The 12,656-nt window shown below is 40.3% G+C and overlaps 1 protein-coding gene across 4 annotated transcripts in view; it reads right to left on the bottom strand.

Annotated features, from left to right (window-relative positions):
- Positions 1-5,447: 5,447 nt before the first annotated feature.
- LOC121579052 (synaptotagmin-1) overlaps positions 5,448-12,656 on the bottom strand; it is a 217,987-nt gene continuing 210,778 nt past the window's right edge. For all 4 annotated transcript variants that reach the window (XM_045210379.1, XM_045210381.1, XM_041893318.2 and 1 more), the window contains 2 exons: positions 10,759-10,892; positions 5,448-7,484 (listed from right to left, as the gene is read on the bottom strand). In XM_045210379.1, the coding sequence (XP_045066314.1) occupies positions 7,278-7,484; positions 10,759-10,892 (341 nt within the window). In that variant the 3' untranslated portion in view covers positions 5,448-7,277. The remainder of the gene's footprint in view (positions 7,485-10,758; positions 10,893-12,656) is intronic.

Here is a 12,656-nt window from a genome sequence, read left to right as displayed (position 1 = left end):
CTTCAAGGGCACTATGGTGTTGAACGCTGAGCTGCATTCTCACGTAGGTGTTGCTCTTGTCCAGGTGGGATAGGGCGGTGTGCAGTGCAGCAACGATTGTGTCATCCGTGGATCTGTTGGGGTGGTATGCAAATTGAACTGGGTCAAGGTTGTAGGGTATGGTGGAGGTTATATGATCCTTGACTAACCTTTCAAAGCACTTCATGACGACAGAAGTGAGTGCCACGGGGCGATAGTCATTTAGTTCAGTTATCTTAGCTTGCTTGTGTACAGTAACAACGGTGGTCGTCTTGAAACAAGTGGGGATGACAGACTGGGACAGGGAGAGTATGAAAATGTCCATAAACACTAGAGCCAGCTGATCTGTGCATGCTCTGAACTAGGCTATATGATATGAGCCTTCGCTAGAATGGCAATGGTGGTTAAAAAAAGCATTACAATGTCGTATTTCCCTAAGAGGTCAGTTCCACATTACAGCTGCTGGTTCAAATCCAATGCAAAGAGAAGTTTCCTTAAATAAGGGGCTGGAAGTTATCAAATCATTTTATTCATATAGAACAAAACCATTTAAACCACACCAAACCCAGGTTTATTCAATGCAATCTATTTCTATCACCAATTCAGAGTGAAAGTTATACTCTCTTAAGTAATCTGAGAGTATTCCTGGGCTATATTGAAATAATTTTAAGTGGAGCAGTAATATGGTTGAGAATGCACTTTCAGATCTCCTGGTGGATAACGTTGAGGGTACATTTTGCAGATGTTCAGATCAGGAAATATGGGTTCGATCTCCATTGTCCCGGCAATAAAAATATGAACTGCTACTGTAGTAATGTTACTAATGTATTAAGTATACTGGATGAAGACTCCGAAGGTATGTGTTGCTTCCTTTCACAATGTGTGTACCCATTCACGTTCTCTTTATTAGTCATTTGATAATGTCTGAATGATTGTATGGTCGTTCCATCTCAAAAAGCACAGGAAAGGATTTTGACACCCACCATCTCAGATTGTTCTGAAATAATTTATGTTGTTAGAAACACATAAGATTAGCATTCATGCAACATTATTTTGTTGAAATATAATTGGATCTCTGAGAAATTAAGCTAATTGATTGCATCCAAATTGACCATTTAAGTGTATAGGGTTCATATAATATTCGATAAATATAGTGCCTAACATACTTTCTAGCAATGCTTTAGACATGAGGAATCCAAAGGAATGGTCGAAAGCCACCCACGGACCCCCCCTACATTTACATTTACATTTTAGTAATTTAGCATACACTCTTATCCAGAGCGACTTACAGTTAGTGAGTGCATACATTTTTCATACCCCACGCCAATGCCACCCCAAGAACCAGTATCAGTTCTCTATGTTTGACAAGTAGTATGAAGCTGTGGCTTGTAGTATTGCTTCTCCATACTATGTAATGTATTCCCTGTGAATCTGGAGATGTTTTTTCCCCCTAATAAAGAATGAGTGATTGAAGTCGCTTGCATTGTTTAGTGTGAATCTACCAGGTTTGACCACTAGATTCCGCTGTTCCTGCTATACCGCCACACTCTTTTATCAATTTTTCTGGTCTCTTGTGTTTATTAAATAGATCACAGCATTTCCTTTGCAACTTTGGGTAGAAAACCAATATATTTGGCTCATTATGAAAATAAATCTAGGCTTTATAAGCACTCAATGTTTCTTATTCAATGCACTCAATGCTTCTTATTCTTATGCTGATGAAGGCATGTTGTCTAAAATGTGAATGTCAGTATTATCTGCTCACACATCAAAATTCACATAAAAAGTTGGTAAGTGAACCAACCAAGTATCCGGAAAAAAAAGAAGCACTTGAAAAGGTTCTGTATCAACAGGAAATAAAACCATTTTATTGATCATTTGTGTATATGAAGTTATATAACAACAGTCAGAAAACTCCACAGAGTGAATCACTACACAAAGTGAAACAAAACTGTAAAACACCTCATCAAAAATGAAGGTATACACAGTAACTGTCAGCTCGCTATCACTGCAAGCGATATGGCAGGAAAAAACACCCCAAACAGTTCTACAAGATTACAGAGAAAATGTCAACACATAAAATACTCAAGCAGGCAGTTGATATACACAAAGGCAACTAGGATCTTTCTACAGCATCAGATTCTAATACTTTACACAGCTTTGTCTTGAAAGGTTAGAGGGGCTTTTTGTTGTCGTCATTTGAGAGAATCTTGTATGTTTCTGGTCACACAGGGAGATGTATGGGCTTTTCTTGAATAGGATGTGAGGGGTTTTGCTTCCATGCTTTAGCAGGGGGACCAGTAAGAGTAGCATTGCATTGCAGCGAATGGCTTTTCTTGTGGTAAGTTACACACCTCACAATCTGATCCTGTAATGCTGCATCTTACTGTAGTGTCCGCCCTCAAGCGTTTGACGCTTTCCATTTCTTTTGTTGAATCCTTTTCATTTCCTTCCCCTTTAAATATTGATTACAGCCTTTCTTTAGTGATTTAATCATACCCCTATGGAGTTGCTCGTTCCATTCAAATACTGAGCCTATGTTTTATCCTTGTTTTATTTAAACAAGCATTTTTGTAATTCATGAGTTAAGGGATGCATAATAAATATGTTAAATGAAAAAATATATAGTTCAAGAGGGAATGTAATTGATTAGGTGACATACATGCTGTGATTAAATGTATGTTCAACATTTCTGGACTGTATTATTTATCCGGGGAAGGTCTACCCAATAGGGTATTTAAATAAATAAACACACACAAATCAACACTTTTTTGCAACAATTAAAGAAAAGTGCCAATTACTATTCTCACAGTTAAAGTAATCACCACAAACACACAGTCCATACTGTACACTCAGAGTTTTCATTTCAAATATAAAATTATTTTCAACAGGGTTGTAAACATAACTTATTAATACAAATAATCATAATTAGATATACTATAGTAGATCAGGTTGATACCATGATGGATGAAGTTATCATGACAAGATGTGATACGTTTCGGTAATAATCATGACCATTTCAATATGATAAATAAATTACTTTTTGGACAATGATGAAAATATGTACATATGCACTTTCAGAGGGTGAGGGGTCATTTAAATGTTTCCGTGTGTGTGTGTGTGTGTGTGTGTGTCACATTTTGGTATTTCCCTATCCCAATATGTCCTGAAAATTATTCTGATGCTGGATCTACAGTGGCTTGTGAAATTATTCATCCCCGTTGGCATTTTTCCTATTTTGTTGCCTTTTGGGGGTTTGTATCATTTGATTTACACAACATGCCTACCACTTTGAAGATGCAAAATATTTTTTATTGTGAAACAAACAAGAAAACTTGAGCGTGCATAACTATTCACCCCCCAAAGTCAATACTTTGTAGAGCCACCTTTTGCAGCAATTACAGCTGAAAGTCAGCCAGCTCTTTCAAGTCGGATGGGTTCTGCTGGTGTACAGCAATCTTTAAGTCATACCACAGATTCTCAATTGGATTGAGGTCTGGGCTTTGACTAGGCCATTCCAAGACATTTAAATGTTTCCCCTTAAACCACTTGAGTGTTGCTTTAGCAGTATGCTTAGGGTCATTGTCCTGCTGGAAGGTGAACCTCCGTCCCAGTCTCAAATCTCTGGAAGACTGAAACAGGTTTCCCTCAATAATTTCTCTGTATTTAGCACCATCCATCATTCCTTCAATTCTGACCAGTTTCCCAGTCCCTGCCGATGAAAAACATCCCCACAGCATGATGCTGCCACCACCATGCTTCACTGTGGGGAAGGTGTTCTCGGGGTGATGAGAGATGTTGGGTTTGTGCCAGACATAGTGTTTTCCTTGATGGCCAAAAAGCTCAATTTTAGTCTCATCTGACCAGAGTACCTTCTTCCATATGTTTGGGGAGTCTCCCACATGCCTTTTGGCAAACACCAAACGTGTTTGCTTATTTCTTTCTTTAAGCAATGGCTTTTTTTCTGGCCACTCTTCCGTAAAGCCCAGCTCTGTGGAGTGTTTGGCTTAATGTGGTCCTGTGGACAGATACTCCAATCTCCGCTGTGGAGCTTTTCAGCTCCTTCAGGGTTATCTTTGGTCTCTTTGTTGCCTCTCTGATTAATGCCCTCCTGCCTGGTCCGTGAGTTTTGGTGTGCGGTCCTCTCTTGGCAGGTTTGTTGTGGTGCCATATTCTTTCCATTTTTTAATAATGGATTTAATGGTGCTCCGTGGGATGTTTGAAGTTTCAGATATTTTTGTATAACCCAACCCTGATCTGTACTTCTCCACAACTTTGTCCCTGACCTGTTTGGAGAGCTCCTTGGTCTTCATGGTGCCGCTTGCCGCTTACAGGTGTATATATACTGAGATCATGTGACAGATCATGTGACACTTAGATTGCACACATGTGGACTTTATTTAACTAATTATGTGACTTCTGAAGGTAATTGGTTGCACCAGATCTTATTTAGGGGCTTCATAGCAAAGAGGGTGAATACATATGCACGCACCACTTTTCCGTTATTTATTTTTTGAAACAAGTTATATTTTTTATTTCACTTCACCAATTTTGACTATTTTGTGTATGTCCATGACATGATATCCAAATAAAAATCCATTTAAATTTCAGGTTGTAATGCAACAAAATAGGAAAAACGCCAAGGGGGATGAATACTTTTGCAAGGTACTGTATGAGGGAACCCTAAACAAAAGGATGTGAGATGTCAAGCTCCAACCACCACAGAATCTACATGTGCTGTGTCCTAACCATATCACTGGAGAGGAATACGTCTGACTTGATAGGAGTCAACTTAAATATTCATTTTTTCTCGGGCAAACACCACCCACACAACACTATGGGATGAACATACAAGTATTGCACAGTGCTCAACGAAATGCTGTGTGAATCCAACCACTCTCGCTCTCCCATAAACCATTCTACAACTCCTGTGTATAGCCCTGTCAATCAACCAACCAGCCGCTCCACAGTTAGTAGAAAAGACGATGCCACGCACGCACTCTCTCAACACGTGGAAGGGAAATGGCAGTACAACATCACTACAGAACAAACCTGTCACTATCTACTGATAAAGTCTACACCTCTAAGCACGCACGGCAGTCACAGTGATACACAAAGCTGTCCTCAGAGACGCCTATGGAATGACAAATAGCTTTTTCATAATAGTGCTATCAACTACACAATAACATTGAAAACATTTAGAAACTACTCCTGAAGCTAGCATCCAGTATATGCTAGGTTCCTCCAAGATAAGAGACTTCATGGATTTCATGGATTCAAACGTCTTACTTGTTACTCTTGTTGGACCCGTAGTAAAGGACATATAGACAAATATTATCACCTATGCAGACCGTTCACTTTTAAAGTTATTGTTTTATATACCATTGTTCTCTTGGTGTTGTACTGAGAGCCAACAATAGAAAACTGTCTAACTACTGTTGACTCAAAGAAGAGATACAGTATGTGGTTGTTGCTTTCATGTACTGTTCCTTTCAGTAAATACCAAGAACCAGTAGGGCTCCTGGACAGAAGCTCCCCTGCGCATTGAGCATCCTTAAATAAAGCCAGTCAACATAGAGTAAAGAAGTCAACAAGCTATTGCCGGTTCAAAGACATACAGTGCAAAACAGTAGCCGTATAGAAAGTATGATGGGCAGTATAACATGGCTAGCTCTATTACAACTGTGAAAAGGCAACACAAAGCAAAGACTGCTATTTAGGGCACCATGTGCAGCCAAATACATTGTTTCCGATAAACCAAAGCTACGATCACTACCTAGTGGGAGTGTGCATGGAGAGAAGGTTAGTATACATTTGTCACCTCCCTGAAAATGGCAGTGTTTAGAAACTCACTTTACTTTCAGTCAATACATAAATCATATACTGACCCATCAAATCACTCACTTCAGCTTTAATCTAGATTAAATAGATTGAAGGCAAGGGGATCTTATCATAAGAGACAGCCCCATGGTGTTGGTAGATCTCCCCCGTCCCAGCCTTTAGCAAATATTGTTTAAAAAATCATGCCGTTTACAAAAAAATCCGCTGAATTTATCTAAAAAATAGTCATCTAAAAGCTTAGAATCCCAACTCTTTACTCCATCTTTGGAGACCTTGAGACTCCAATGTCCTGAACATAATCCATTTCCAACAACAAGGCTATTGAAAGTAAGCAGTTAACAAATATTGTTCCACAAGCATAAGGACACAATGGCTACTGCTTGATTCTATTTCATATGGGGTCAGTTTCCGAGGGGGGTTGGCGGAATAGTCGTTTGGGTTTAAGAGAACCGGTCTGTAAAAAAATAATAAAATAAAAAATAATTTAATGAAAAGATGGCCTTTCAAATGAGGACCTATTTCACTTAAAAGTAACTGACTGTGTCACAAGGTGGTGCCTTGCTTAAGGAAAAGGAAAAAGGCTAACCGGTTTGCATCGATTTGAGAGATTCTCCAAAACATTGTGTTTCAAACAAAACAAATAGGTCCTCTGATTGAGAAATTTGTATAAAAAGGCGTATAAGAAACCATGTGCTTGTATACTATCCAGCAGCATATATTTTCCCATGAAACCATAGTAGTTAACGGCCTAGTTTTCTTTGTTTTCTGTGTATTTCTATTTTTTTCTGCAATGGTTCATTAGTAAACATAAAGCCAGACACCGTCCTTTACAATGTGACTATACTTCCACTAGCATCTTGCAGGTTGGAATTCTTTTCTTCTTCTAGAATGCAATAAGGTCCATTTTTTTATCCTGTAATATATAATATCGGCTCTCCTATATCTGCATTTATATAATTTAAAATAGAACATCTTATTAAAAACATCCAGATATACATAGATTAGGAAACGGGTAACAACATACCAACATAAACTAGAAATAATTTTTGTCTGCAGACTGATATATACAACTGTGGTACAATAAATGTCTTTCAGTCATGCGCTATCTATACAGATAATATTGCTTAAAAGAAGGGGGCATTTGGTTAGGGGGAATCAGGGCGTAGAGATGGACAACATAGTCAGGGGCAGGGACTCCCAACCTGACATATAGAAACACAAATCTGAATGTCAGGGCCTAGGGGTTTGAAAGAACCATTAACAGTTACAAAAGAGGGCGATAAGACAAGTAGTATGGAGTTGGTGGAAAGAAGGGTGTTGGCGGGATTGGTTTGACGGTGGATGGACCCATATATCACTGAGATATTTACACATACTGGCTAAAGAGCCCTATGGGGCAGGTGCTGAAAGGGCCCTGCCTATTTCTTGGTGGAGAGCTGAGCGTCCACCTCCTCCTCCACCTTCAGCACGTGCCACTGAGCGATTGGTCTCCTGGGGTTGGCTAGCATATCTGACCAGTGGCGCAGCTCCGTCCCCGAGCTGTTGAGGCCCACAAAGACCTTTCCGATGGCATCGTTCTTGCCGATCTTGTCATAGTCCAGAACAGTTACAACAACTTGAACTTTCTGTAAGGGAAAAGTAGGGAAGGAAGAGAATGGAAGAAATGATGAGTTTGGAGGATACACACACTGTACAGGTAACTAAATAATGTACTGGTAACATTTCAATCTCACAGACTATAGTCATGGAAGTTCTATGATTTGTGTAGTGCTGAGAAGTTTTCTTGAGCACCCAGTATTCACCCAAAGTAACAGAGAATGTGTAGGTAATAATGTGTCAAGGCCCCAGACAGCCTACCTCCTCTATTGAGCACAACGATGAAGGCTCTGCTCGGCGACCTACAGATCAACCTTGGCTAATTTCTCAAATACCAAAAGCAGTACCATTAGAAGACAAGTGGGTGTAACTGCCACCCTGTCAAATGCTCCTGACTAACAGAGTGGCCTATTTGGGTGAAGAGGGATATGCTCCTTCGAAGAGCCAGTCCTAAGTGCTTATTAGCAGCTGATACCATTTGAAGACCGGGCCTGAATCATTCCAGAGTCAAACGCATAACAGATTGTAAGCTTACTCAGAGGTCAACCATTCAGCCTCAGCATGTGTTTATTAAAAGTGTCTCAGCAACGAGGGATGACCCGTGCGTCATCTGCTGGAAGGGAATATGAATCAGCACACTAAGAGCTCTGATTAAGTTTCGATCCACATGAGAGAGAGGAGCTGCTCTACCTGTGTAGGTGCCGAGTCACTGTTCCCCCAAAGCATGTAATGAAGCGCTGCACCAAGTCCCTCAGACTGTCAGTTTTAGATTTTTAGATTTCTAGTCATTTAGCAGACGCTCTTATCTTTTTTTTTTTTCATACTTGGGGTCAGGTGGCTTTTAAAGAGATAGTTGACCCCCCAAAATCACTTTTGAGGTTTCACAATGACAGAGACATTTGTATTTGGTTGTTCTATCCCTTTATGGAGAAGGCCACTCTGTGGCGGCAGGGTGTACTTAGCAGTATAGGCTTCCTCCACTGTCTCCCCTCTCTCTCTCCAATGAGTGTGTATGGGATGTTCTGATTGGCATCCTCACAGGCAAGGCAGGGTTAGGCTGCGAATTGAAATGGAGGCACGTGGTACCAAACTCGTGGTTTCTGAGCTGTGAAGTGCTAAATCAATTTGAGGTAATTACTTTTTTATGCCTGGCGTGTTGACGCCCGCTCACAGATAATTCCCCCTTGGCACAATTTGCATGGACTTTATCTTCTATAATTCTCTGGACCTAGTATCTTTAAAGTGCTTTCTCATAATGCCATTTATCCTCAATCGTGGTCAAACAGTGTGAGCGCCATACTAAACAGTACTCTATATACATTTCATTGCACCGAATCAAAAATGTACTGAATTCCACTGTGAAGAAGAGATATTTCAATGTTCAAATGTAATCGTACGCCAAAGGCATGTAATCAGTGATGTGTTGAGAATTGCATTACTTCTCACCACTCCCCTGTGCAATTGTCTTGTAAACTTGTGAAATTGAGGCATTTAATGAGAATACAAATGGGGGGGAATTCCGACCCACGTTTTTATGCATTTTCTCTCTATTAGTATTCTGACCTTGAACTTAAGCATGAGAACAGCATGCTATTCACACGCTATTCGTTTGGAGTGGAGATCAACGAAATGAAGGTGTGGCGGAGGTGTGTCTACAGATACGCTGCATTCTGAATTTGACTTAATTCCCTCATAATTCTAACACCTTTGTGTGCGAAGAAACCATGAATAAGGTTGATCGAACCTGCCGCTTCCAAGTGGGAAAAGCATGTACTTTATTTTTTCTGATAGAAATAACAGCATTCTCCATGCACTGTAATTTATAAATGGATAAGAGCTATTGATAAGAGCTAGGTAAATGAGTAATCCGTTTGGAGAGGGGGTTGTAAATACACATAGCAATTGTTTTAGATGATTTGTCCTTATAATTCATGGAGACGAATATTAAACCAGTCATATGGAAGCAAACTGAAAATCATATCAACATGATATGAGAACCAAGCTATAGGCTTTTTGTAGGGCCGAATCTGCCGAGTTGATGTATGCGCTTTAGAATGTTTTAATTATATACCGGGCTTTTTGCAGTTTTATTTTACAATTTCTATCATGTTAAATATTAGTCACTATTGGGAGCCACCGTCAGTAATACCCACATACATTTATAACTGTCACTTGGGTGTTAGTTTCCTACATTTGTTTGCATCATTCCATTCCATTTACCTTTATTTCCTCTGCCATGTCCGTGTAGTTGTTCCTGAGGGTCGCTAGCATTAGGGGATCATATTAGGCTAACATTCTGCAATAATTTGGGACATGTAGCCTATTTGAGTCATTATGGAACTCAGACGACATGTAGCAGTTTAAACCTGGAGCCTGGCAGCACGGCTCACCATGACTGGACAGTTATCATACAGTTCCATGATTAGTGAGGATCAGGGTAGATTTATAGAACTATTGTTCAAGCCTTATTGTACACCTGTTTCCACCTTCCAATACTTCATGGATTGAACTTGAATATTTCAACTTTCAGGATGAATCAAATCACAGTATCTTTAATTCATCAATATATTTGGGTCGTAAATGCTCTCCAAACCTGTTTTACATGATTCATACATACTTTCCTAACCCTACATTTGCTTAACTAATCTACAAGATCAGAGTATTTTTTTAACTACCAGTTGGTGCTGAAATGGAGACGAATGTGCATATATTTAGATGGATTTCTTTCATTGATCCCTATATTCTGAACCCGTTCTTTCGATGTATTTTAGTTTGTCGACACAATTTGAATTAAGGGTACAGCGTATTTAAAGGAATGGCTTAAAGTAAATGTACTGAAACCAAATTGAATGAAAACTCCACAAGAAAATCTGTTGGCCAGCAAGTGGGAGGGTTTTCAGCAGTTGAATTACATTTATTCAGTGTGCGCAAGGTAGACACACCTGTAGAGCGCATTACGTGCCTGCATTAGGTAAGTCTGAATACCAACGACTGAGAAGTGCGTAGGAAAGGCATACATTTACTACGTCTGAATCGGGCCCATGATGAATAGAGCCTGAGACTGATTATCTGTACAGGCCAATGAGCACACATTCACAAGCTAATTTTAAGCCACCAAATCACTCTTAGTAGCCACAAGCTGTGAACACAATGTCATTTGTCTCGGCTCAAAGTCTTAGTTTAAGTATCCTTAAAAAAAACTTGACTTGGTGGTTTATGACTGAGATCAATTAGATCTACTCTTAAAGCTTCAACAACATGGATAACTCCCAAGACGTGCATGGGGATATACAACACCATTACCTGGATTTGTTCAAATGGCACTTCAAAGCTGAAGGACTCGTTGTAGTAAGGGTTGAGGGTGTTCTTCTTGATTGTCGTCTTCTTCTTCTTCAGCCTCTTCCCGTTCTGCATCAGGTGGATCTTCACGTAGGGATCTGAGGAAAGAAGAGAGGGCCAGGTTAGAACCTACTGCATCAGGTGGATCTTCACGTAGGGATCTGAGGAAAGAAGAGAGGGCCAGGTTAGAACCTACTGCATCAGGTGGATCTTCACGTAGGGATCTGAGGAAAGAAGAGAGGGCCAGGTTAGAACCTACTGCATCAGGTGGATCTTCACATAGGGATCTGAGGAAAGAAGAGAGGGCCAGGTTAGAACCTACTGCATCAGGTGGATCTTCACGTAGGGATCTGAGGAAAGAAGAGGGCCACAAGGCATATACACCCTCCCTTTCTAGTGAATATGCACTCATTTGTTTTAGTCACACCTTGTCCGTCCGTTTATTTAGATTTATCAACACGGAGAAGAATCACACAGTCTGATAACGTTCACCGTACTTACAAACCCATTTCAAATCATATGCAAGAGAAACAGAGTTGCGCACAATTTCTATGGATAGAATTTCGCTGCTTTTTCAAGTGGCTCATGTTTTCACCTACAGAAGCACTTTCACTGGAGGGCCTAATTTCCGTTCCCCAATAATGACGACTCAAGCCTCTCCAGAGTGGGCCTGCTGTGGCCAGCCCTGTGGCCCCCCTCTCTCTGGTAATCAGGTCAAGAGGACCAGTAAAAGATGCAGACTCACCCATCAGCCTTCCTGCTTTATCATTGGCAATCAGGACGTTGGACTAGCATGGCTCGCACTCCGGATTTGTTTACTCCTCCTGAATGCTAATGACAAGCGGGAAGTGGAGGGGGGAGAGGAGGAGTGGCACCCTGTTTGAGACAAGACGCTTGAGTTTTGGAGAGCTAATGAGCCTTGGTAATGGACTGCCATTGAAACCAATTCGAGCTGGATAGTAGACAGACTTATCTTAATGAAAACAGGTTACGCCATTTATCTTTCAAGACGAGACAGCGTTTGTTGGTTCTAGGATCAACAAACACAAATAAATAGGATAGGATATGGCATGGTAATTGGGCTAAACTACCAATAACATTAAGGAAAAGGATGGTTGTTACAACTGAGCACCAGCATGGTAATGGATCAATGAAGCATGGCATCAGTATCAATCCTCATAATGCTCTCTTGTTCTAAAATACTGCTGGTTCCCATAATCTAGATGTATCTGTGGCTCCCAGATGCCTTTAGTAGGCTGTGTTTTTGGCTGGAAAAGACAGTTTTGACTGTGGAACATCTGTGGGATTCCTAGTACTGGCAAACATTGGGAAAGCAATGGCAAACATCTGTTATCTAATTAAGAGTGATAGACTACAGATGTAGGATCTTAATTTGATCACTCTTTTGTTGCTGAGAATTTTCCTACACAGCAGGAAATGCAAACTTGTAGTGTATTTGAGTTTTAAAAAGTTTGTAATTTCCACTTTGAAATTTCAGACTTGATTTGCCTTAACGAAAAATGGATCAACCCCTACAAAAATGTTCATTAATTATAATCCACATTTCCTGTTGCTGCAGGATTATTTTCCAGCTGTGGAAAACTGGCTCAAATGAAGATCCTACATCTGTAAGAGCTGATTGCTCACTGGCAGGCTCATCCCACAGTTGTGCGCGCAGTGTACATTAAGAGACAGAGAAAAAGAGAAGCAGAACAGACAGAAAGAAAAAGAGAGAAAGAAAGGCAATGGACAGAGGGAAAGAGAGAAAGACAGAGAGAACTGAGTGAACGGAGCAAGAGAGTGAGAGGCCAGAATGGAGAGAACAGAAAGAACAAAAAGAGAGAGAAATAGAGAGAGAAAAA

The sequence above is a fragment of the Coregonus clupeaformis genome, chromosome 34 (assembly GCF_020615455.1).
Source record: "Coregonus clupeaformis isolate EN_2021a chromosome 34, ASM2061545v1, whole genome shotgun sequence".
Taxonomy (NCBI): Eukaryota; Metazoa; Chordata; class Actinopteri; order Salmoniformes; family Salmonidae; genus Coregonus; species Coregonus clupeaformis.
Note: the sequence above shows the minus strand (reverse complement) of the source record. Positions and strands in the feature narration are given on the sequence as shown.